General features: G+C 42.9%; 1 protein-coding gene across 1 annotated transcript in view; it reads right to left on the bottom strand.

Annotated features, from left to right (window-relative positions):
* Nucleotides 1–22506, bottom strand: part of LOC126094753 (myrosinase 1-like) — a 317488-nt gene that overhangs the window by 61867 nt on the left and 233115 nt on the right. The window contains exon 7 of the mRNA XM_049909304.1: nucleotides 6624–6771. Coding sequence (XP_049765261.1) covers nucleotides 6624–6771 — 148 coding nt within the window. The remainder of the gene's footprint in view (nucleotides 1–6623; nucleotides 6772–22506) is intronic.

Genomic DNA, 22506 nt, shown 5'->3' with positions numbered 1-22506 from the left:
TGGTTGTTCTGGGTACTGATTTCTCAGGATCTATGCACCCAAATTGCGTGAAAATGTAATCACATGTCAGTTCTAGTAAAATATATTTATCCAATGAATATCCGTTTATCATCTGCATTTGTTCTTGGAGTAGTAATTTTAATGGCCAGTAGTGTAGTATGCTACTACCGTTTCTAGCGATACACCCAGACCTGTCCCCGATAAAATATGTGTTGGACTAGCTCGTATGTCAACTCGGCCCGAGATCCAGTGTCCAGGGCATCAAGGACCTGTTACGACAGTTCTGGACCAGCTAGCCTGTGGAGAGGAAGAAACGGTTTTCCAGCACCCTTCCAAACCGACTTGAAGTGTACAATGGGTGTAGCGTCATACTGGTAAGTTGGCTGCTGCCAAGTTCTTCGCAAATTTCACTCGATTTTGTCGTCACTAAAATTGATGTGTTGGCAGAAAAGCCAATACCGTGTTGCTAGAGGAGGCCGAAATGCACGCGTTTAAGCTCACGCAGACTGGCGTGAGATCTGGAACAATGTAAAGTAGTTGAGTCTAGTAAGAAAAGAACGTAGTTGCTGGAATACTTAACTTTAATCTATAATTGGTGTACATCGCTCTTGATGATACATAAGTACAATCTCAATATAAACTGGTAATGGCGCCTTGCTAGGTCGTAGCAAATGACGTAGCTGAAGGCTATGCTAACTACCGTCTCGGAAAATGAGAGCGTATTTGACAGTGTAGCTTCGCTAGCAAAGTCGGCTGTACAACTGGGGCGAGTGCTAGGAAGTGTCTCTAGACCTGCCGTGTGGCGGTGCTCGGTCTGCAATCACTCAGTGGCGACTCGCGGGTCCGACGTATACTAGCGAACCGCGGCCGATTTAAAGACTACCACCTAGCAAGTGTGGTGTCTGGCGGTGACACCACAGAAATAACATCAGATACCCTCTCAACCCATGACGTTTTTCCGTTCTCACCTTCCGGGTGCTTCACCTTTTTTTGTCCAACGGGGTAGTTGGGGCCTTTCAGCAGTGCTACGAAAACTGGAAACAAAGCCTCCGTCGATGTACAAGTGACCAAGGTAACCTCTTTAAAGAGGATAGCAATTATATGCAAAAACAAAATTGCCGGTCGGAGTGGCCGTGCGGTTCTAGGTGCTACAGTCTGGAACCGAGCGTCCGCTACGGTCGCAGTTTCGAATCCTGCCTCCGGCGTGGATGTGTGTGATGTCCTTAGGTTGGTTAGGCTTAATTAGTTCTAAGTTCTAGGCGACTGATGACCTCAGAAGTTGAGTCGTATAGTGCTCAGAGCCATTTGACCCATTTGAGCCAAAAACAAAATTGTTTCAAAAATAAGTTAGTATCATTCCTCTTCTGTATTTGGTAAGTCTGCGATTAACATTATAGTGGTGTGTTTGGTTCATAAACGTAATTACGAAATGAATTTAGGTAACTGTTTCATCATACAGTTCCTTCTGCTTCTTTCCTAATTTAATGCGTGACACACAGATCCACCTGCTGATACCTGGCATTTCATTAATGTGGATTGAAAGCATTAATGACGCTTCCACTTGAGGATGCTCTCATTCTACGCTCCATAATTTAGAAGTGGCTAACTGGGCGTCTGAACTCATTATTTCAGTTGTCTTGCATTTTACAAAATTTGATCCAATTCGGTCAGTTTTAAATTGGCAGTATTCACTCTTTCACAAATATAGTTATGCAGGGGGAGAAAGGGAGAATAGGTATGAGCATTTAAAACATCTTTGTTTTTGTGACAGGTAAGTCTTACGTCAGGTAAGTCTTGAAAAGTATCACTTTGATTTGACTTATTCACTAACTTGATTGCTTCATATGTTTCAGTCATAATCTAAGAATTTATAAACCTGTATTTGAGATACCTCAGTGACATTACCTGTGGGCTATTCGATGAACTGCAAATTTTCAGTTCTTCAGAGACCAAATAAAATCTTAAGTTATACAATATCAAAATCAATAAAATAAATATCTTATACGGTGTGTAGGTTGTATAATAAACCAGCATAAATAACACATAATTATTATATAGCCTACAGGTGTCACTGGTGAGTGAGATTGATGTTCGGTGGTTGTGAACACTATAGCGGAAGCTCGTAAGTTTTTATTTCACTATATCGCCTCTTCAAGGTATCTGACGTGTGAATGTCGCAATGGTTACTACATACTAAATGCTTGAACTAAACCTGACTGCCTGTCTTTCTTACATCTCTCTAACCTGCCTTTAGCACATCTGTGACGAATTCAGTGCAATTATCGTAAATCGTAAATAATAACCTCGAACCAAAATTCTCTCGTATTTGATATTCAAGCAAAAACAGTCGCCATCCCCTCTTAAATGTAACACCGTCACAGTGCGACAATCAAATCAGTAATGCATGGGTTGTATTTGTTTTTAGAGTATACACTAACAGGGATCATTTGTAGGAAAATAATTTGATTGTGAGATTCAAATCAGGTCTGACTTTAATAAATCATTTACTTACTCTAACATCTTGAATACACCACGTTAAAATAACAGAGACGAAGTTTCGAACGATATGTGCATAAAGTCTTGAAAAGTTAATTGAGATATTGCTCCGAATACAACAAGCACAAAATAATAATTAAACACAAGGCTCTCTAGGAGCTCAATTTAATCACGAATACCTCGAAAACACTGTGTGGAGGTACCTCATCTACGTGGAAGACTGCTTGTGAAACGGTACAAGCATTCCCAATCTCTGCAGCTCGCCAGTGCTAAGTAAACGAGTCCAAGACCAAAGAAACAATACAGTTAACCGGACAACACATGTTCCGTAGCGAATTCCGTAAACTGTCTGCCACGCAGAAAGTGAATAGCACTAAAGCGAAATACAACACTTACTCCAAACTTAGCAAACATGCGTCTCAATCGCCACCAGGTCCAGACGTCTCAGTAGGGCCGCAAGTGACCGAAATTATTCTTCTCTAAACCGACTACCCGCTTTTGAGGGAAAAGCGTGGAGGGGATGACACCCAGCCATTGCCACAGTGACCAACGAAAATTTCGCTTTATTTACGTGAATACGGGAGAACCCTGCAGCAATTTCCCATTCTCGACTTACAGAACGGAACATCAAGTGATTCGTATCGGCTGCTAGCCACGCTCCACACACTCCTCGAGCTCTTTGCAGCTACGCACGTTGGCGGGCAAGACACATATGATCGGATAACAAGATCTGGAGGGAAAGGCAACGAATTTTCTCACGATGGGCAAGCAGCATCACGTCGGCCCATTCTTAGATATGTATACAGAGAGGTGAAATCGTTAAGCGCAATGCTGTAGGGGCTTGCAGTGGCTTAGTGGCAACTGTCTTCAAGTTGAAAATACACTACTGGCCATTATAATTGCTACACCGAGAAGAAATGCAGATGATTAACGGGTGTTCATTGGACAAATATATTATACTAGAGTTGACATGTGATTACATTTTCACACAATTTGGGTGCATAGATCCTGATTAATCAGTACCCATAAAAACCACCTCTGGCTGTAATAACGGCCTTCATAAGCCTGGGCATTGAGTCAAACAGAGATTGGATGGCGTGTACAGGTACAGCTGCCCATGCAGCTTCAACACGATACCACAGTTCATCGAGAGTAGTGACTGGCGTATTGTGACGAGCCAGTTGCTTGGCCACCATTGACCAGATGTTTTCAATTGGTGAGAGATCTGGAGACTGTGCTGGCCAGGGCAGCAGTCGAACATTTTCTGCATCCAGAGAGGCCCGTACAGGACCTGCAACATGCGGTCGTGCATTATCCTGCTGAAATGTAGGGTTTCGCAGGGATCGAATGAAGGGTAGAGCCACGGGTCGTAACACATCTGAAATGTAACGTCCACTGTTCAAAGTGCCGTCAATGCGAACAAGAACTGACCGAGACGTGTAACCAATGGCACCCCATACCATCACGCCGGGTGATACGCCAGTATGGCGATGACGAATAGACGCTTCCAATGTGCGTTCACCGCAATGCCGCCAGACACGGATGCGACCATCATGATGCTGCAAACAGAACCTGGATTCATCCGAACAAACGACGTTTTACCATTCGTGCACCCAGGTTCGTCGTTGAGCACACCATCGCAGGCGCTCCTGTCTGTGATGCAGCGTCAAGGGTAACCGCAGCCACGGTCTCCGAGCTGATAGTCCATGCTGCTGCAAACGTCGTCGAACTGTTCGTGCAGATGGTTGTTGTCTTGCAAACGTCCCCATCTGTTGACTCAGGGATCGAGACGTGGCTGCACTATCCGTTACAGCCATGCGGATAAGATGCCTGTCATCTCGACTGCTAGTGATACGAGACCGTTGGGACCCAGAACGGCGTTCCGTATTACCCTCCTGAACCCACCGATTCCACATTCCGCTAACAGGCATTGGATCTCGACCAATGCCAGCAGAAATGTCGCGATACGATAAACCGCAATCGCGATAGGCTACAATCCGACCTTTATCGAAGTCGGAAACGTGATGGTACGCATTTCCCCTCCTTACACGAGGCATCACAACAACGTTTCACCAGGCAACGATGGTCAACTGCTGTTTGTGTGTGAGAAATCGGTTGGAAACTTTCCTCATGTCAGCACGTTGTATGTGTCGCCACCGGCGCCAACCTTGTGTGAATGCTCTGAAAAGCTAATCGTTTGCATATCACAGCATCTTCTTCCTGACGGTTAAATTTCGCGTCTGTAGCACGTCATCTTCGCGGTGTAGCAATTTTAATGGCAAGTAGTGCAGCTTTTGCCACCAAAGCTTGGAGCAGGGGGTTACCGCACCCGTTTCTGTAAACTACAGTGGCCGGTGGGAGCCGCTTCCTTTCTCTATAGCCTCTGGGACTGACATGTTGTCATAATTTGAAGCCTTCTTCCAGCGTTACCCACATTAAATATAGCCAAGAAATGAGGAACAAAAATGAATGGAATATCTCTAACCATGTCACATGCTACTGAAATAATCACGAATATCACTTGATTCGGCGAACATTATCATTTGTTACTGCAGTTGAACGGCCTTTTCACGTAAAAGAAAATATGATATTATCGAGACTATTATTAGGTATGCTTTCTCTCAGCTTCTCGTGCATATAAATCAGCGCACTGACTTCTAAGAAATCATTGTTTTATTATTATGTGCCTTTATTGTATTAACACTTTTTTGTCGCTAATTACCACAACATCTCCAACATTAGGCTCCTTCGCCTTTCATTAGGCATTTTTCAGTAAAATGTTCTCATTTATGAGCGTGCAAACTGACAATAATGTCATGACTCACTTCCTATATTAAATTGTAGTTACAGCTACGAAAGCTACGTCATAAGACGCTCTCCCACCTATCACGTAGTTTATTTACGTACTGAACTAGCACTCTCACGATCTTCACTTCAGTCGGTTCCGTAACTGTCACTCATTGTTTAAATGTTTTCAAACCACCTCAGGTGTCATGTCTTTTTATTTCCTTTTTTTTCTTTTCGGTCTTATACCATTTTCATGTTCCCTGATAAATAGAAGCAATAGCAATTCAGTGCATTGATTTTCAGTTAAAAGCTAAACAACAACAAATCAGATAATGAAAAATGATGCGCTTAACAAAATCTTACTTTACAGAAAATGAGTGATGGCACATCTTGCCATATTAGTCTCTACATATGTTAAATCTGACTGGTGTTTTCTACGACTGTGCTTTCGGAACTGACATTACTGAGAGGTATCTGGCAACACTGTCGACTTCCCCGTGGCCACGCTCTGGGGTCAGTCCTTAACGTGAAGTACAAATCTGAAACATGTCCGTTACGTAAGAAATCCAATAGGGCGTGAAAAGTAAACATGTAAACGTTTTTATTTAGCAGCCTCTGATCACCAAATTTTCTTGTTTTCAAAGATAGTTAAATAAAAACTGTTATTTATGTAGTGGTTTCCGTTCTCCTTCTGACATAGAATCTTTAAGTAAAGTGGTACTTAGTCAGGCAATAAAACGAAGACAATGAACACCAGTGATTAATTATATGTCAAAAGACGTCCAGATGCCAGAAAGCTAAAAAATCTATTGTCTCAAGAATGACAGCAATGCCTCTTTTGGTATAAAATTCCTAACGCTTGTAAAGTGAAACTGTGTTTTTTTGGTGCTTTGTGCAGCTGTCATAAAACCAGTATGACTTGCACCGTTTATACGTTAGCATGGTTAACACGACACAAACTTAGAATTATGTGTAATTCTAAAAGTCATCGCACTCGATTTACAGTAAGTAACAATTGTTAATATGGGCATGGCACTACGGCAAATGCTGTTATTTAGAGGTTCTTCTAAACGACACAGCAGACATACGGAGATGATGTACTCGACATACAGAGACGAGGTAGATAGATGTCACGAACGGCCTATGTCTATCAACTTCCTAAAGTCAGAGTTTTAAAGCTCTAGCTTCACCAAATCAGGGAGTAAAGATATTGCTTTGCTATACTAGTCCAATTTCTAAAACAGTAGTCACCTAGCAACGGATCAATCAGTGGATTACAAGAACAGCACAAAGCCCATTATGACGTCTGTCTTATGTGACGTTTCGTGGTCTGGACTCACCCTTGAGGTCAGCGATCTCTTGCGCCGTGAACTGAGGTAGCCGAGAGATCCAGATGCCGTCCTTGATGCTGTTATTGTAGATCCGCTCCTTCATGACCGCTGGGTAGTCGCCGTCTGAGGTGTAAATTGGATGAGCAAACCAGCCGAGCTGCGACAGAAAAACCAGACGATAACACACCAGCGGTAAAGTTCTTGCTTTCTGTCACCTTTATGTATACACAATAAATTTATATTAACAAGAATGAAAGGCAGAGTCCAGTTTATTCTCAAAGTTGAAGTTTTAAGTCAAGTCAAAATCAGCTTATTGAAATATAAAGTTCATAGACGACATAATCATCTTGAAAGATAGCCAAAATTAAATTCCAAGAAATACTGAATGAAATGTATAGGGTTAAAAATGTACAAACTACTTACGAAAGCGAAATAAATTAATAGAAATAAGAATGGCAAGCTAATATCACAACCGGAGGAGACTAATTGAACAAGTTAAGGAATGGCAAGCTAATATCACAACTGGAGGAGACTAACTGAACAGTTCAAGGAATTCTTCCATCAAGAAAGCAAGAGTACACAATATATGCAAACTAAAGGCCGTATCAGAATCTGTTTGGTACATCTGTATCGAAATCTTCATTTTTGGGCCATACGCCACTATATTTCCGGTATTCATTGGTCAGACGACAATCATCGCAGCTTGGGGAAAGCCAAGGGCAGCCAGTCTTGACGATGTGCTTGATAATGGAAAGAATTATGACAAATCAAGCGTTCGGCAACATAAACGTTTGAAGGTTATCTGTATTTAAATTATTAATAATAATTAAAATGTCGTCTCTTAGGTGAAACTACTTATCTCGCTTGAGATGTCTTGACCTCTCACTTGACTGAGATACCTCAGTTGTTTCAAAATACTTCCTAAGGCAACTGTCAGAAAATAAGTTGAGCTTAGTGTCAATTTATCCCCCACAAACCCTGTTATGTCACTGCCAATAAGAGGGGGCTCAAACTTCCATCAAAAATCAGCAATGTTACTCGTAATTTCTAAAAAGGAAACCAAAAGCGAAGAACTTGGATCACCTGATGTCAGCTGACAGTTAAAACTAAAATGACCAGTACGAAAACCGACTGATAACTTCAAGCAGTTTTATGTTGTAACCGAGAATGTTACATCAGAATCAAATTTTATTACGTGAAAATTTAAGTTAGTATGAATGAAGAGTCTTCCATCTAAATCAATCAATTACATGCAGATAAAGCGTAAGCAAAAATGTAACTATTCACCTCGTAATATTTTAGGTGTGTGGCAAAGAAAGAATTTTTTGTCAAGTCTGAGTTTTAGAAAAGGATCAAAACGCGGTGAGGCTTTTCTTTAGAGAAAAATTCTAACTGCGCCCAATACTGAAAACAAGGGTGACATAGAAGAGGAAGCCATGGTGGGGCCGCCTCAAACCAATCACAAACTGTTGCAAGGAAGAAAAAGGAGAAGAACCCAGAAACAATAGTTCATTCCTCTGACAGTAACATAGATGCACGTGTTGTCATTAAAAAAATTGGTTTCAAATGCGCAAAAACGTAAAAGAAATTCAGAAAAATTAATTTCACTACCGAAAAAAAAATACTTTTCGTAACCGGAAAAGATAAAAACAGTTTAGTTAAACTGAATTTCTGTTTACATACTAGATATGTTTTGCACCTTCGCTTTTATTCTGTCCCATCCTGCGTACATAACTCTACTACTGCTTGCAGATGGCGCTGCATCGAAGTAGTTGTGCTGACTATGGGCAGAGGTGAAAGTTACTGTAGGGGCTGCACAAGGTAAAAGGCTGTATATTGTGTTCGGTGGTGTGGGTGTGTTGGTTATCTCCATGTACACTTTGGGAAGTTACTCTTTTACGTAGGTAGTGGAACAAAGTCCCGACAGTGATATGAAAGTGCATTTATCTTTTGCTTTTCACTTTAAGCGTTTAAAGGATGGACTTCATAAAAACAAATCGTGGAGTGGACTGTATTTTTAAGGACAATCTTAAATACAGAAACCAGAGTAAAATGATGACGGGTCACGTTTTGTGGAAGCGCACGAAGAAGAACTGCCGGCCTCGGTGGCCGAGCGGCTCTAGGCGCTTCAGTCCGGAACCCCGCGACTGCTACGTTCGCAAGTTCGAATCCTGCCTCGGGCATGTCCTTAGGTTAGTTAGGTTCAAGTAGTTCAAAATTCTAGGGGACTGATGACTTCAGATGTTAAGTCCCATTATGCTCAGAGCCATTTGAACCATTTTGAAGTAGAACTGCGTCGCAACTTTACAGACTAATGCGGAAATGAGTGAAATAGTGATACCAACGATTATGAAAAAAAAAGCACTAGGGTTAGTGAATCACATGTTATGCGGAATAATAGCATAGTCCCCCTGGCCGGCCGGAGTGGCCGAGCGGTTCTAGGCGCTACTGTCTGGAACCGCGCGACCGCTACGGTCGCAGGTTCGAATCCTGCCTCGGGCATGGCTGTCTGTGATATCCTTAGGTTAATTAGGTTTAAGTAGTTCTAAGTTCTAGGGGACTGATGACCTCAGATGTTAAGTCTCATAGTGCTCAGAGCCATTTGAACCATTTGAAGTGCCCCCTGATTTATGGTCCAGTATACCAGCAGATCGACCTCAGGGAGTCACATCTAGTGGCTGGCGACCACGGGGTCCCGAGCTGAGTCCTGGCATTGCTACTCAGGAGGAGAAATAAAAGGAATTAATGGAGTAGGAATGATTATGACAAAGGAATTGGCTAAATGTGTGGAATATGTAGACTATGCAAATGACCGGGTTATTGGTGTAAGGCTGAAAGGAGCACAAAAAAATTTACTGATTGTCCAGGTGTATATGCCAACTTCAGATCATGATGACCAAATTGTAGAGGAAACGTACAATGTAATAGAGAGAATAATGGACGAAAATAAAAAATGCTGCAAAATAGTAATGGGAGACTGGAACGCCATTGTGGGAGAAGGGAAAGAGGGAAACATAGTAGGCAGTCATGGTCTTGGAAAGAGAAATGACAGAGGTGAATGGTTAATTGACTTCTGCAGGGAAAGGCAGCTGATAGCGGCAAACACATGGTTCAAGAACCATAAGAGGAGGCTCTACACTTGGAAATCACCAGGGGATAAATACAGAAACCAAATCGATTTTATACTGGTAGAAGAAAGATACAGGAATGGAATCAAGAAGGTGCACACATTACCAGGTGCAGATATTAATAGTGACCACAACTTACTTATGGCAGAAATAGAAATAAAAATGAAAAAACTGAAAAAGGCGACAATGGTGAAGAAGTGGGATCTAGAGAAGATAAGGTCCAACAAAGAAAAAATTACAGAAATGCTGTCTCGGGACTTTCTAAACACATTACGAGACAAAGAAGCACCTGATAATGCCAACGAGTACTGGAATATGCTGAAAGAAGGAATCATTAAAGCAGGACAGGAAAATATAGGATATGTAAAAGGGAAAAGGTCAAAAAAACCATGGGTCACACAAGAAATGATTTCCAAGATGGAGGACAGAAGAAAATTGAAAAACAAGAACACTGAAGTTGCAAGAAAGATATACCGAAGGTTAAATAACGAACTGCGAAGAAAAACAGAGCAGGCTAGGAAAAAATGGCTAAAAGAGGAATCTGATGAAGTTGAAGAACTGGACAGGAAGGGAAGATACGACTTACTATACAACAGGGTAAAGACTATGACATGGGAACAAAACAGAGCAGGAAGTGCTACTATGGAAATTTTGAGTAAAGACGAAGAGGTAGTGTACAAAGATCGTGACGATGTCCTCCAGAGATGGGAAGAATATATAAAAGAGCTATATGACACAAATAGCGAAACTCTGGAACTTGAATCACACAACAGTGTAAGTGATGAAGAGAAAGGACCGACCATCATAATGGAAGAAGTAAAGTCTGCCATTGCTGCAATGAAAAATGGCAAAGCAGTAGGTACAGATACAATACCGGGAGAAATACTAAAATGCTTGAACCACAATGGAATAAGATAAATATTGAGGTTATGTAATAAAATATATGACAGTGGTGAATGGCCTGAGGACTTTTTGACAACAGTAATGATTCCATTACCGAAAAAACAAGGAACCAAGAAATGCAGTGAGCACAGGACAATCAGCCTCATTTCACATGCAGCCAAAGTGATGTTAAGAATAATTAATAAAAGACTTGAAAAAGTAATGGAGGAGAATCTCGGAGAGGAGCAGTTTGGCTTTAGACGGAATACGGGCACCAGAGATGCAATAGGGCTCCTACGAATCTTGGGAGAAAGGTTTATTGAAAAAGGAAGAGACCTATATATGTGCTTCATCGATTTAGAAAAGGCATTTGACAATGTGGTTTGGGACAAGCTGGTGACTATTATGAGGGAAAAGAGAGTGGACTGGAAAACCAGAAGACTTATAAACTCATTATACCTTAATCAAAAAGTTTCAGTTAAAGTGAGAGGAGAAAGTACAAACTGGATCAGACTAGGGAAAGGAGTAAGACAAGGATGCTGTTTATCACCTACTCTTTTCAACCTGTACTTGGAAAATATGATTGACCAATGCTCATTAGATGACAAAGGAGTAGAAATTAGAGGAAGAAGAGTAGGATGCTTGAGATTTGCTGATGACATGGTCCTTCTAGCCACAGGGGAAAAAGAATTACAGGATTTGGTGGACACCATTGCAACTAACGGAAAAAAATATGGAATGAAAATTAACACAAATAAAACAAAAGTATTGGCAATAGGAGGAAATAAGGAAATAAAAATTGTGCTGAATGGAGAAACACTAGAACAGGTGCAAAATTTTAAGTATCTTGGAAGCAGGATAGACACCGACTGGAAGTGCACCACAGAAATTAAAACAAGGATAGCAATGACAAAAGAGGCGTTTTATAAGAAAAGGAGAATCTTCTGCAGCGGTCTGGACAGAGAACTCAGAAAGAGACTCATAAAATGTCTTGTATGGAGTGTTCTTCTATATGGCGCTGAAACATGGACTATGAGGAAAAAAGACAGAGAAAGGCTGGAGGCTTTTGAGATCTGGACATGGCGGAAGATGGAAAGAATAAGTTGGATGGACAGAGTAAAAAATGAAGAGGTACTGAGAAGAGTGGGAGAGAAAAGACAGTTACTAGATGTAATAAAGAGAAGAAAAAGCAACTGGATTGGGCATATATTAAGAAAGAATGACGGACTGATAAAAACAGTTTTAGAAGGTTATGTAGAAGGGAAAAGGAAGCGAGGAAGGAAGAGATTCCAGATACTGGATGACATGATGGACCGTACAACATACAGCAGCCTTAAGAAGGAAGCAATGGATCGCAGAAAATGGAGAGGCAAAGGACCTGCTAATATAGCAGATAACTGATGATGATGATGATACCAGCAGATCAAATCAGAAACTACAGAGGCTGCGGAGTCGTTTCATTGACATTTAAAACAACAATTTTACGAACACCATCCTTCTATTCACGAGTTTACGGAGGTATTAAAACAATATTCCAAAGTGCAACTTACCTGTATTTGAACACAGTGCATTTTAAAAGAAAAACAGACAGACGTGACCGTGCAAATCAGCGTGTTGCTACTGAATTGTGGGACAAATATCAGCGTGGTGAATCATCATTACTGGAATACGTATAAAGAATTGCACATCGCTTCCAGTATGTCCGTCACTGGGACAAAAGTTTCACCGGGGCAACCAGTGTGCTGCGCTGCCATTCCAAAGGTAAGCTGTTTTACTCTTTATATTTGCGGTACTGATTTCTAATATTTTGCGGTAACGAGACATGAAATTTTGCGGTGGTGAAAACAGGATATTCCGCGGTAAAGCTAGACTGTTTTGGGAAGTGAAATCCACCGACAAATGCGACGCCCTAGACAGCGGCTTCACACACCATAGCCTCGCGGTGTTGACCCCAGACGGGGAGATGCCCATTCTTGAAGTGCGCACCTCGGTCAGATCAACGGATCTCTTCCCAGCCGCCCTGCAGCACGAGATGAGCCGTTATCGTTGGTGAATCACAATCAGATGCGGATGACGCACTGGGCGTCAGCTGAAATATCTCTCAAGTACGGAACTAGGCCGGCAGCGATACCTTGTCAGATTAACTGCTGTTGTGTCGGAAGCTGAGCTCAGCTCTTTCATGGTGCTATCAGTTCACGCTCACCTGTTGTCCAACAGTGCTCTCGCCAGTCACAGTTCTCCACGGATATTTCAGTGCTGTCATAATGTAAACGTAAACTCCGTCCACAGACCGTGGTGGGCCCATCGGTAACGACCGACCGCCATGTCGTCCACTGCCAATGGCGGCACTGGATACGGTGTCGACGGGCTTGTGGCTTGCACACGGCCCTTGTCATTTTCGTGACCTGGAGCCGCTACTACTCGATCAAGTAGGTCCAAGTTCGAAACTCGATAAATAGAAACACCGGTGGTTACAATTAAACTTTCCCTATTTGACACGCTATAGCGCGGAAACTAATTACCGTACGAGTACCAAACTTGGTAACATTAGTGTCAAGGACATGGGGCAGAGAAATAATGAAGAATCAATTCAACTGAAACACTTTTAATGTGCTGCTACAGTACATCATACAATTACATACCGGTACCAGTACTGCTACAAAAGGGGCTCAATATAGCGCCCATCAGTGTCCGGAAGAGTCTGAAAGCGCAGGACTGCATTCTGCATACCGGAACAAAGCATGTCCGTAGATATGCTGGCTACCTCTGTTGACGTGCTGAGCTTTAGATCAGCACATGTGTAGATGTTCCGCCGGCCGGGGTGGCCGAGCGGTTCTAGGCGCTACTGTCTGGAACCGCGCGACCGCTACGGTCGCAGGTTCGAATCCTGCCTCGGGTATGGATGTTTGTGATGTCCTTAGGTTAGTTAGGTTTAAGTAGTTCTAAGTTCTAGCGGACTGATGACCTCAGAAGTTAAGTCCCATAGTGCGCAGAGCCATTTTAACCATTTTGTAGATGTTCCCCTGGTAAACCCTGTCCTTCAGGTAGCCACACAACCAGAAATCATAGGGAGTGAGATCAGGCGATCGTGCCGACCAAGTACTTGACAACGATCGGCTGATAAATCGATCGTTTGTAAATGTGTTTGGGAGAAGCAGGTGAACTCCTCGAGCGATGTTCGGTGGGATCCCATCTTACATGAATACTATTGAGATCAATGCGTCTCTCTCCTGTAGGGCAAGTATGACACTTTGGCGATGCATAACGTAGTAACGCTGGCCAGTCACACTGCACGCCTTTGGTCCTTGGACGTCAACCTGTCCAAAAATTAATGGGCCAATGATGAACGTAGGAGTGAAGCCACACCATACGGTTACACGTTCACCATACAGAGGAACGTCATGCACAGTGACTGGAGGTGAAGATCCCCCACAATCGGAAATTCTGCGTGTTCGCCTCACCAGTCAGAGAAAAATGAGTTTCGTCTGTCCATAGAATGGTCCAGGATCACTCATCAGATCAGTCTTCAAGAGAAAGTCGAGAGCAAGGCAGATAAGTCGTTGTTCGTTCTGTAGTGCAAGCTACTGTACCATTTGAGAATAGTTCGAAGCACCTTCCGTACAGTGGACCACGGGATGTGACGATCGGGAATTGCGCGCAGCGTTGTCTGCCACAGCAACAGCGATTTCATCAACCACCTTTGGTGCAACCGGTCGTCGGACTCTTCCCGGAGCGACACCCAGTTCTTGACTTGATTCCAACTCCTTCGTCATGCTCCACAAAGCGGGTGGAGAAAGAGGCCCCTTCCCTAATCCTTTCAGCCGGCAATATTCTCGAAGTGCAGCTGCAGCATTACTGTTGTTTTGATAAGACAGCTTCACTAATAATGCCCTGCTCCTTTTTGTCCAAGCTCATGTTGACACGTCAACAAGTGCACTGCGACTGGTCAGGTGTGTGAGTCTATGAATCACGATGACTGATCACGGCACCTGGTTGCCATTACTGGAACTGGACAGTAGCGCTGTGACGCATAGAAACCATGCATCCAATACTCTGGAAATTACTACTACCAAGTTTGGTTATCACATGGTAATTAGTTTCCGTGTTATAACGTGTTAAATAGGTAAAGTTTAATTATAACCACCCGGTAGTTGTCCGATCCCTTAACTAAATACTCCGATAAATAGAAGAAAACATGGTAAATCGGAGCGATTGTCATGACACACCTCCCGCAAACAGCAAGTTAAGTGTTTCATTAGCTGTTTCCGATGCCTTCTGCCACTCAGTTCTTCGCGACACTCCTTTGCTTACTTAAAAATGGATAATATAGCCTGTCGTACCTGAAGGAGTGTTCCAGGGACTCATTATATTGTTTTTGTTGTTGTGAGACGTGGGGTTTTGTTGTGTGCAGTGTTTCTAAACATCACGAGTTCTACATATTTCACCTCCGTATAGTATATTAAAGCTATCTGCAGGACCTTGTTAATTCCTCAGTTACAGAGTTTTATGGGGAGCAAAATACAGGGTGAACATTAGTGAAACCGACAAACTGGCATGGACGGATTCCTACTAACATGTGTCCATAAGTGGACGGTGTACATGCAACGACAACAAATAGTCCCGGAACGAAGTATAGAGCTGCATCGCATCCACGTCACCAGACAAGTTAAAAGTGGGCTCCATGGGATCGCAAGTGGTAGGAATAGTAGCGGTTGTTATGCAGGATACACATAATTGTATTTCGGCTTGTACCATGCTGGCGAACCTCTTGCCTGGAGTTTTTAATAGGGTTCGTCTCAATATCTTGTAGAACCCGGTCTTTCAAATACGGTGTATGCACTGTCCACCGCCTCACTGCACGTTCGTCTGTCTGGAAGAACACATGATCACAAGCGCCCAAAAACGGCTTGAAATGTTTTGTGATGTTGTAAGACTTCGTGGTCTCCTGACCTTCATTGCTCACATATTCAGCCCTAACAATCATATTCCGCATATCAAGACACTTCATTCGAACCCAAACTCGATAAGATAAAGTCAGTATCGTATGAATTCATGTAAACGATATGCAAATAACAAATAAATTGCAAGTGCGCACCGAGATTGAAATACTCGAGGCTGGTGTACACACACACATTCAAGACACGACGGTCACAAAAGCTTTTAGTTCGGGAGAGGCAAACCATATGCCAGGAGGCCGGTCCCTTCAGAGGACAAGTCAACCTATCTACGTCGGCCAGCCACCGCACGTAGAGCAGACAGCGTTTGCCCGAGTGAAAGGGAGAATGACCCCATGTTCGGCTTAAAAGCAAATTCCGCTACATTGTGTACAAGCGCGCAGCCTACACATTCTTTACAAACATAGCACGCAGTTTCAGAGGTTTTCACAGGCAGACAGCAAACGCCAAATGCCGATGCTACAGATTTCCGGATTGGTCGCCTTAAACGAAACGTTATTCTCCCGTTTTAGAAGAGCAATGCTGATTGGCAGACGATATTCCTGATGCCTTGAGCTGAAGGAGTAATGGAAGAGACTGAAAGATATACCCGTTCACGCCTGACATGGAGAGGTCCCATTCCGTTGTCGCTCTTGGAGCGAGAACACGTAACGAGAGCATGTGTGCTCGTACATGTACTCAAAGAGCGAGGAACAAGTCTCTCCTCAGTACTTCACTGGGGGAGCCCTCTGTCGAGAACGAATCGGAGTGCGACTCTATATTGAGTCTTTGCGATTAAGCATTGTTCACTGTGTTGAGGCCACACTTATTGTGCAGTGTGAATGGACCGAGTTATAGTTAAACGACTGCGAGCGAAATTTTGAGTGGCATCGAGGTGGACTGGTTATCTGACTGGTGTACCACACCAATAGCTAGACTAGGGGCGAATAGGAGTCCTTGACTTCATCAAGGCGTAGGGAGAGTTTGATTGGCGAAGATCAGTCCAGATAGAATGAGAGTTATCTTATTTGTCAGCAGCGAGTGGCGCAGACAGCAGTCATTGCAGCTTACGGTATTGTGCGCTACAGCTCTTGCGAGCCTCATATTTCCTCCACAATAGTACACTTCACTGCATTTCACACGTGACAGCCTCGACCGTACCTAGCAACATTCTAACGGATAATTATTCAAGTTAAGTAGGTGCAGCTCTCAGCCATTCTGCCAAGTCAACAACAATCTTAAACTTTGTATAGAAATTTCATTAGCAAATTCTATCCTTAAGAACCCAGAAATAACTTGTTCAGTTCATAACTAAAAGTGCCATTGTGATTTCTCAGAATTTTTGCAAAAAAAATAATAATTTTCGTTAGTTTCATGTTTTTCTTGCACTAACTAGCACTACTCCAGTACCCAAGTATCCCACCAGTTCCGTAAGAAATTTTGTGAATTTTTGTGTCATTTCCTTACAGCGGACGACTCCAGAAGATATTTATTGCTGGAAGTTTTTCAGGCATTTCTCTTTAGAACGTTAGGAGCGTATGTCTGACTTCTGTAGTAGTGTGGGGGTGGAAATTGCATCTTGCAGGAGCCACAGGGTAAAGGGTACATCTCAGATTAATCCGTTGCGCAGAATGACAGAATAGCACCCACACGTCGCTCACAATGTGATTGGTGTCTCGTAGGGAACTTGTTTTGGTATAGCCCTACCGTCTCTCGACCACCTGCTTGGCCGTACACAAACACCATCTCGGCTTGTTCCCCATATGAACACCCGACCATTCTGCTGCTTACAGTACGCTGCGCCAATCACGCAGCCTACAACACACAAGGAGCACGTGGCACGTGGTCAGAGAAGCTGTCCTCCGTCAGCGTCATCTAGTGACAACGTCACATTTCCGGTCATATGTTTAGAGGACCTGTTTCCTCCATTTCCAGTCAGGAATCAGCCCCTGCAGTTTGTCGGTTTTATTAATGTTCACCCTGGTTAGTTTTTTTTTTTTTTTTTTTTTTTAACGTGCGGACGTTAAAGTCGTACTTCGTTGGTACTGCACCATCCTGTGCCTTGAAAAGGAAGACGCACTTCTACGACGAAACCTTGATATTTGCGAATGACCGGAGTTTCTTTAATGTCTCAACAACTTACCCTGTATTGAAAATGGAAATTTGTGTTAGTCGACAATAGCTTTTATTTAAGAATGTTTTTATCTTGCAACTCGTTTTTGATAATACTTCCTAAACTGATTTCACTTATGGATTATTGGTGTGTACTTGAGTAATTATGTAACACAAGATCATTAAATACAGTTCTGACAAGATTTTCTCGACTGAAATACTTCTAAATTTGAACATAATATTTATCCTACGTGCTTGACCAAGTTGTACCTTGCAATAGGTTTTCCCATTTAGATGAAAAAAAGAAAGTTACCTTTCCGGAGTAAGTTTTGTAATTTCAGTAGTAGTCTGCAAAAATATAAAGTGACTGTTACCATTTCAGAATAGAATAAGAGAAGATATTATATTTCTATTATTGGGATAGCTAGAGGCGAAAGTATGCATGTTAAAAAAGGAAGAAATATTGAGTTTAACATCTCGTCAAGATCGAGTTCATTAGAGATGGAGAATAAGCTCGTATTGTGTCAAAGGTTGGAAAGGAAATCGGCCGTTCGTTTTCAAAGAAACCGTTCTGACATTTTCCTGGAGTTATCTGTGTGGCCGAACGCGGTCATCCTCCAGAATGTGAGTCCAAGGTGCACACAACTGCCCCACCTCGCCCGGTCCGAGAAGTGTTCCGTGACGCAACACGCTCCCCTGCAGCTGTAAAACTGACTTCAAAGAAGTAGAAGTATTCGACTCTCTCAGAAAAGAAACAGGCTATTCAGGCTGTTGGACGTGGAATGTAAAAACAGGACTGTTTTCCGCCATCCACACCAAAGACAGTCCGAAAATTCCGAGACGATTGGAAGCTGCTCTGAATGTCAACTGGTTTCCTACATCACGTTAGGTATATGTTGTGTTTGAGGTGTTTCCGTATTTTTGTCGAACCCCAGTAGAAATTTTGTACCTGCTTCCAGGATAGTTTGGTAATCAGGAACGCTACCGGTTTCGTTCGATGGCATATCTTCGAAAGGAAACGCAGACGAAACAGAAGGGGAAAAACTAATGACAATATCTCACTGACAGTGAAAGTAGCACAAACAGTTTACAATAATACACATATCTAAAAATGTTTTGCATCACCCCGTTCCCAGAACTCCTGAAGATAGACGTTGACTGTGGATATTCTATCACAGACACAGTCCCTTTGACTGTTCAGAGATGTCACTAAACCCGCCCTAAGATGTAAACAAGCATGCATGAGCAGCGCCTATTAGATGGAGGGGGTCAAACAGCCGATCAGTTCCAATCATTCCGCCAGGAAGGAAGTACACGGCTCGTGTTGTCTGTAGTTCAACAATGGCTAGACAGTCAATACTGCAGTTAGATCGCGTCCGCATTGTTACTTTGTGCCAGGAAGGGCTCTGTACAAGGGATACGTCCAGGCGTCTCGGAGTGAACCAAGGCGATGTTGTTCGGACATGGAGGAAACACAGAGAGACAGGAACTGTCGATGACATGCCTCGCTCAGGCCGCCCAAGGGCTACTACTGCAGTCGATGACCGCTACCTCCGGATTATGGCTCGGAGGAACTCTGACAGCAGCGCCACCATGTTGAATAACGCTTTTCGTGCAGCGACAGGACGTCATGTTACGACTCAGTGTGCAATTGGCTGCATGATGCGCAACTTGACTCCCGACGTTCGAATTCACTGGCTATTTGGGAATTACTCCTGGGAAAGGCTGACGGCCATATGCATCGCATCTGAGAGTGCTTGACACAATGTGCGATCTCCAAGTAGTGCACGAGCTGTGTCACTACAGCCGAACATTCCATGATTCACCGTCATTTCGGGCAGCAGTAGAGCAAACTCTAGTGCGTTTCCAGGCTGTCCTGGATGTAGATGATCGTCAACTTGAGCAACATTTGTAACCTGGAACGTAAACATCGTACGCTATTAACAAATGTTACCCTATCATTTGAAAATTAAAATGTGTTTAACCGGCCGGTGTGGCCGTGCGGTTCTAGGCGCTTCAATCTGGAACCGCGTGACTTCTACGGTCGCAGGTTCGAATCCTGCCTCGGGCATGGATGTGTGTGATGTCCTTAGGTTAGTTAGGTTTAATTAGTTCTAAGTTCTAGGCGACTGATGACCTCAGAAGTTAAGTCGTATAGTGCTCAGAGCCATTTTAAAATGCGTTTCTGTCAGTGGTTTATTCCTTATTCCTCTTCTGCGTGTCCTTATAAATGTTTCCACGAATTTTCATTGTTCTACGAAAGCTCGTTTGTCATGGGGGCCCTCTCATGTTGCGAAAGTTTCAATTACAGCCACCCTGTATAACTGATGACCTCCCGACAGGCAAAATAGTCACAAGGCACGGGAGCAAACAGATGGAGGTCGTGAAAATGGTTTCATTGTGGCAGTAGTATGAAGTGATTTAGGTAGACAAATAGTCAAATTACAAAGGAAGGCAGGTTGAGTTGGAACACTGCCCAAGAATTATCGCCTCCCAGAGGGGCCATAGCTCCAAAGTGTCCTTTACAATCAGATCCGGCCATGATCGAGCAGATGCGGAGTACCACACCGCAAGCTTGTGCACGAGGTTCTATCGGCCGACACGGAGTGATAACGAATGCGCCAGACGTGAGCGGATAGATTAGATACCCTGCTCTCTCTTTATCGCCGCAAATCCCACGCCCTATAAGCAAAAATTATTTTTCCCCCGGTGCACTTCGAACGTGCTTGACAATACTATCTCTTGTAATATAGCGACGCACGCGCCTTTTTAAGCCGATAACTCGCAGGAAACATGCCTTTTCTTCGTGTAATTGCTTGAGTTCGCAGAAGGAACGACGTTATCGACCGGCAACAGTTGCTTCTAATGACCGAGAGATACTTAGTTCAGTCTTCATAATCAATAGTTACGAATACGTTTTCATGTTCTTCAGTTGATTCTGTACAAGAACAAGCGCAAGCACGATCACATTATATAAATATCCCTGCATAGCATTAAGCAATCGAGAACGGATGCACTCAGCCCTGATAATCATGTTTATTTAAGAAACAAGACCACGGCCTACACTTTCAGTGCCGTGCAGGTTGTTACTCATTTATTAAAATTTGCACTCTGCTATGTATCACATTTGCCATATCGTAATTCTTAGTTGCTGATAAAAGCCGCTGCGCGGGTGAAAAATAAAAGCAGATTCCGTACAATGACTGAGGCAATTACAGATGTCTTCAACTATCTGTCTCTGGCTTTGATACGCAAATATGGTTATTGTATAATGTTCTCATGTTCTGTCTAGATGATACTTACAGACCTGCACAGATATTCGATTCTTTATCCGCAGCTTTTGAAACTATTCTTACAGGACGTACAAAAGAACATCTTATTGGTAATTTAGACATCCCAAACGTATATCAACGGCGATTTATCATTTCTTATTGTGTTACCAGAATAATTTTTATAAAATACTGGTTCTTATTTACTCGTTTTAGTATACTGCGGATGTATTATTTGTTTTATGTCGGAATCTCACCTTTATTAACCCGATGTGACTTCGTATAAGGACATGACTTAAAGTAATGTATCCTCTGAACTGTCAAAACAAACCCGTAGTATAAAATTTCTATTAATGAGATGGCTGTGTGGGCACGTCCCGAAAGGCAATAAATTAAAAAAAGCTGCGTCTCTGACACTGAATGTGAGTTCGCAAAGAAAACAAAAACGTAAACGTGATTTGCAAAAGTGATTCACACAGTGTACAAATCTACTCACTCATTGTGTCATTGTGTAAGCACAAAGTGCGTTGGTGTAGTTTAGCACAGCGTGAACTTATATTTGTAAATTATGTATGTGTTTTTTCCGTGTGTGTACTGTATTGGATGGAATAGTTCGATGAGTTATGAGCCTGGTATGTCGTCACACGTTGTACTGATCTGTTTGACAGTGGAGAGCCGAACAGGGACTGCGCTTTACGTCAAGGCATTTTAACACCGCCAGACTGTGAGTTCCAGACGCATGGGTCACCAAGTCTCTTCAGTTAGTTACGGTACGTAGGATTTCACGTGTCATCGTGCCAAAAGCTGTACTGCACCTTTTTTTTCTTTTCTTCTCTATTTTTTTTTCTCACAACCTCTATGCGAGCATACGTCTCTTTTCAGACGCGCGTAGAATAAGGGAACCTCAAATTCGATTGTTTCAACAAACAGTATAGTTCACAATAATGGTATGCTGACTGATAAGGAAGAAATCAGGAGATTCTGCAGAGAATCGTTGAGGAAAGGACTATGCGGGAAACAGCAGCAAGAACCGATGGGATGGTTGTAGATGCGTGAAGTTGTCAGAGTATAACTGCCATGGTACTAGACGGAGCCATACAGAGCAATAACTGAAGGGGATAACAGAGACTGGAACACATCCAAATAATGATCGAAGACGTTGGGTATACGTGTTACTCTGAAATGAAGAAGCTGGCACATGAGCATAAATCGTGTAAATCTGCATCAAAACAATCAGGAGACTGTTGATATTACTGTTGTTGTTGTTGTTGTGGTGGTGGTGGTGGTGGTGGTGGCGATGGTCAGTCCAGGGGCCAGTTTGAAGTTGCTCTCCTCGCTAGTATATCGTATGTAAGTATCTTCATTTCTGCATTACTACTGCTCCCCACATCTAGCTGAACCTGCTTATTATAATCATGTTTTGGTCTTCCACACTTTCTATCAAACACACATTCTCAGACTGACGATCCCTTCATGCTTCAGGATATATTCTATCAACCAACACCTTCGCCACTCTATTCAGTACATTTCCATTAGTTGCAGTTTCAGTCATCCACTCTTCCTCATT

The sequence above is a fragment of the Schistocerca cancellata genome, chromosome 8, assembly GCF_023864275.1.
Source record: "Schistocerca cancellata isolate TAMUIC-IGC-003103 chromosome 8, iqSchCanc2.1, whole genome shotgun sequence".
In the NCBI taxonomy this organism is placed as follows: domain Eukaryota; kingdom Metazoa; phylum Arthropoda; class Insecta; order Orthoptera; family Acrididae; genus Schistocerca; species Schistocerca cancellata.
Note: the sequence above shows the minus strand (reverse complement) of the source record. Positions and strands in the feature narration are given on the sequence as shown.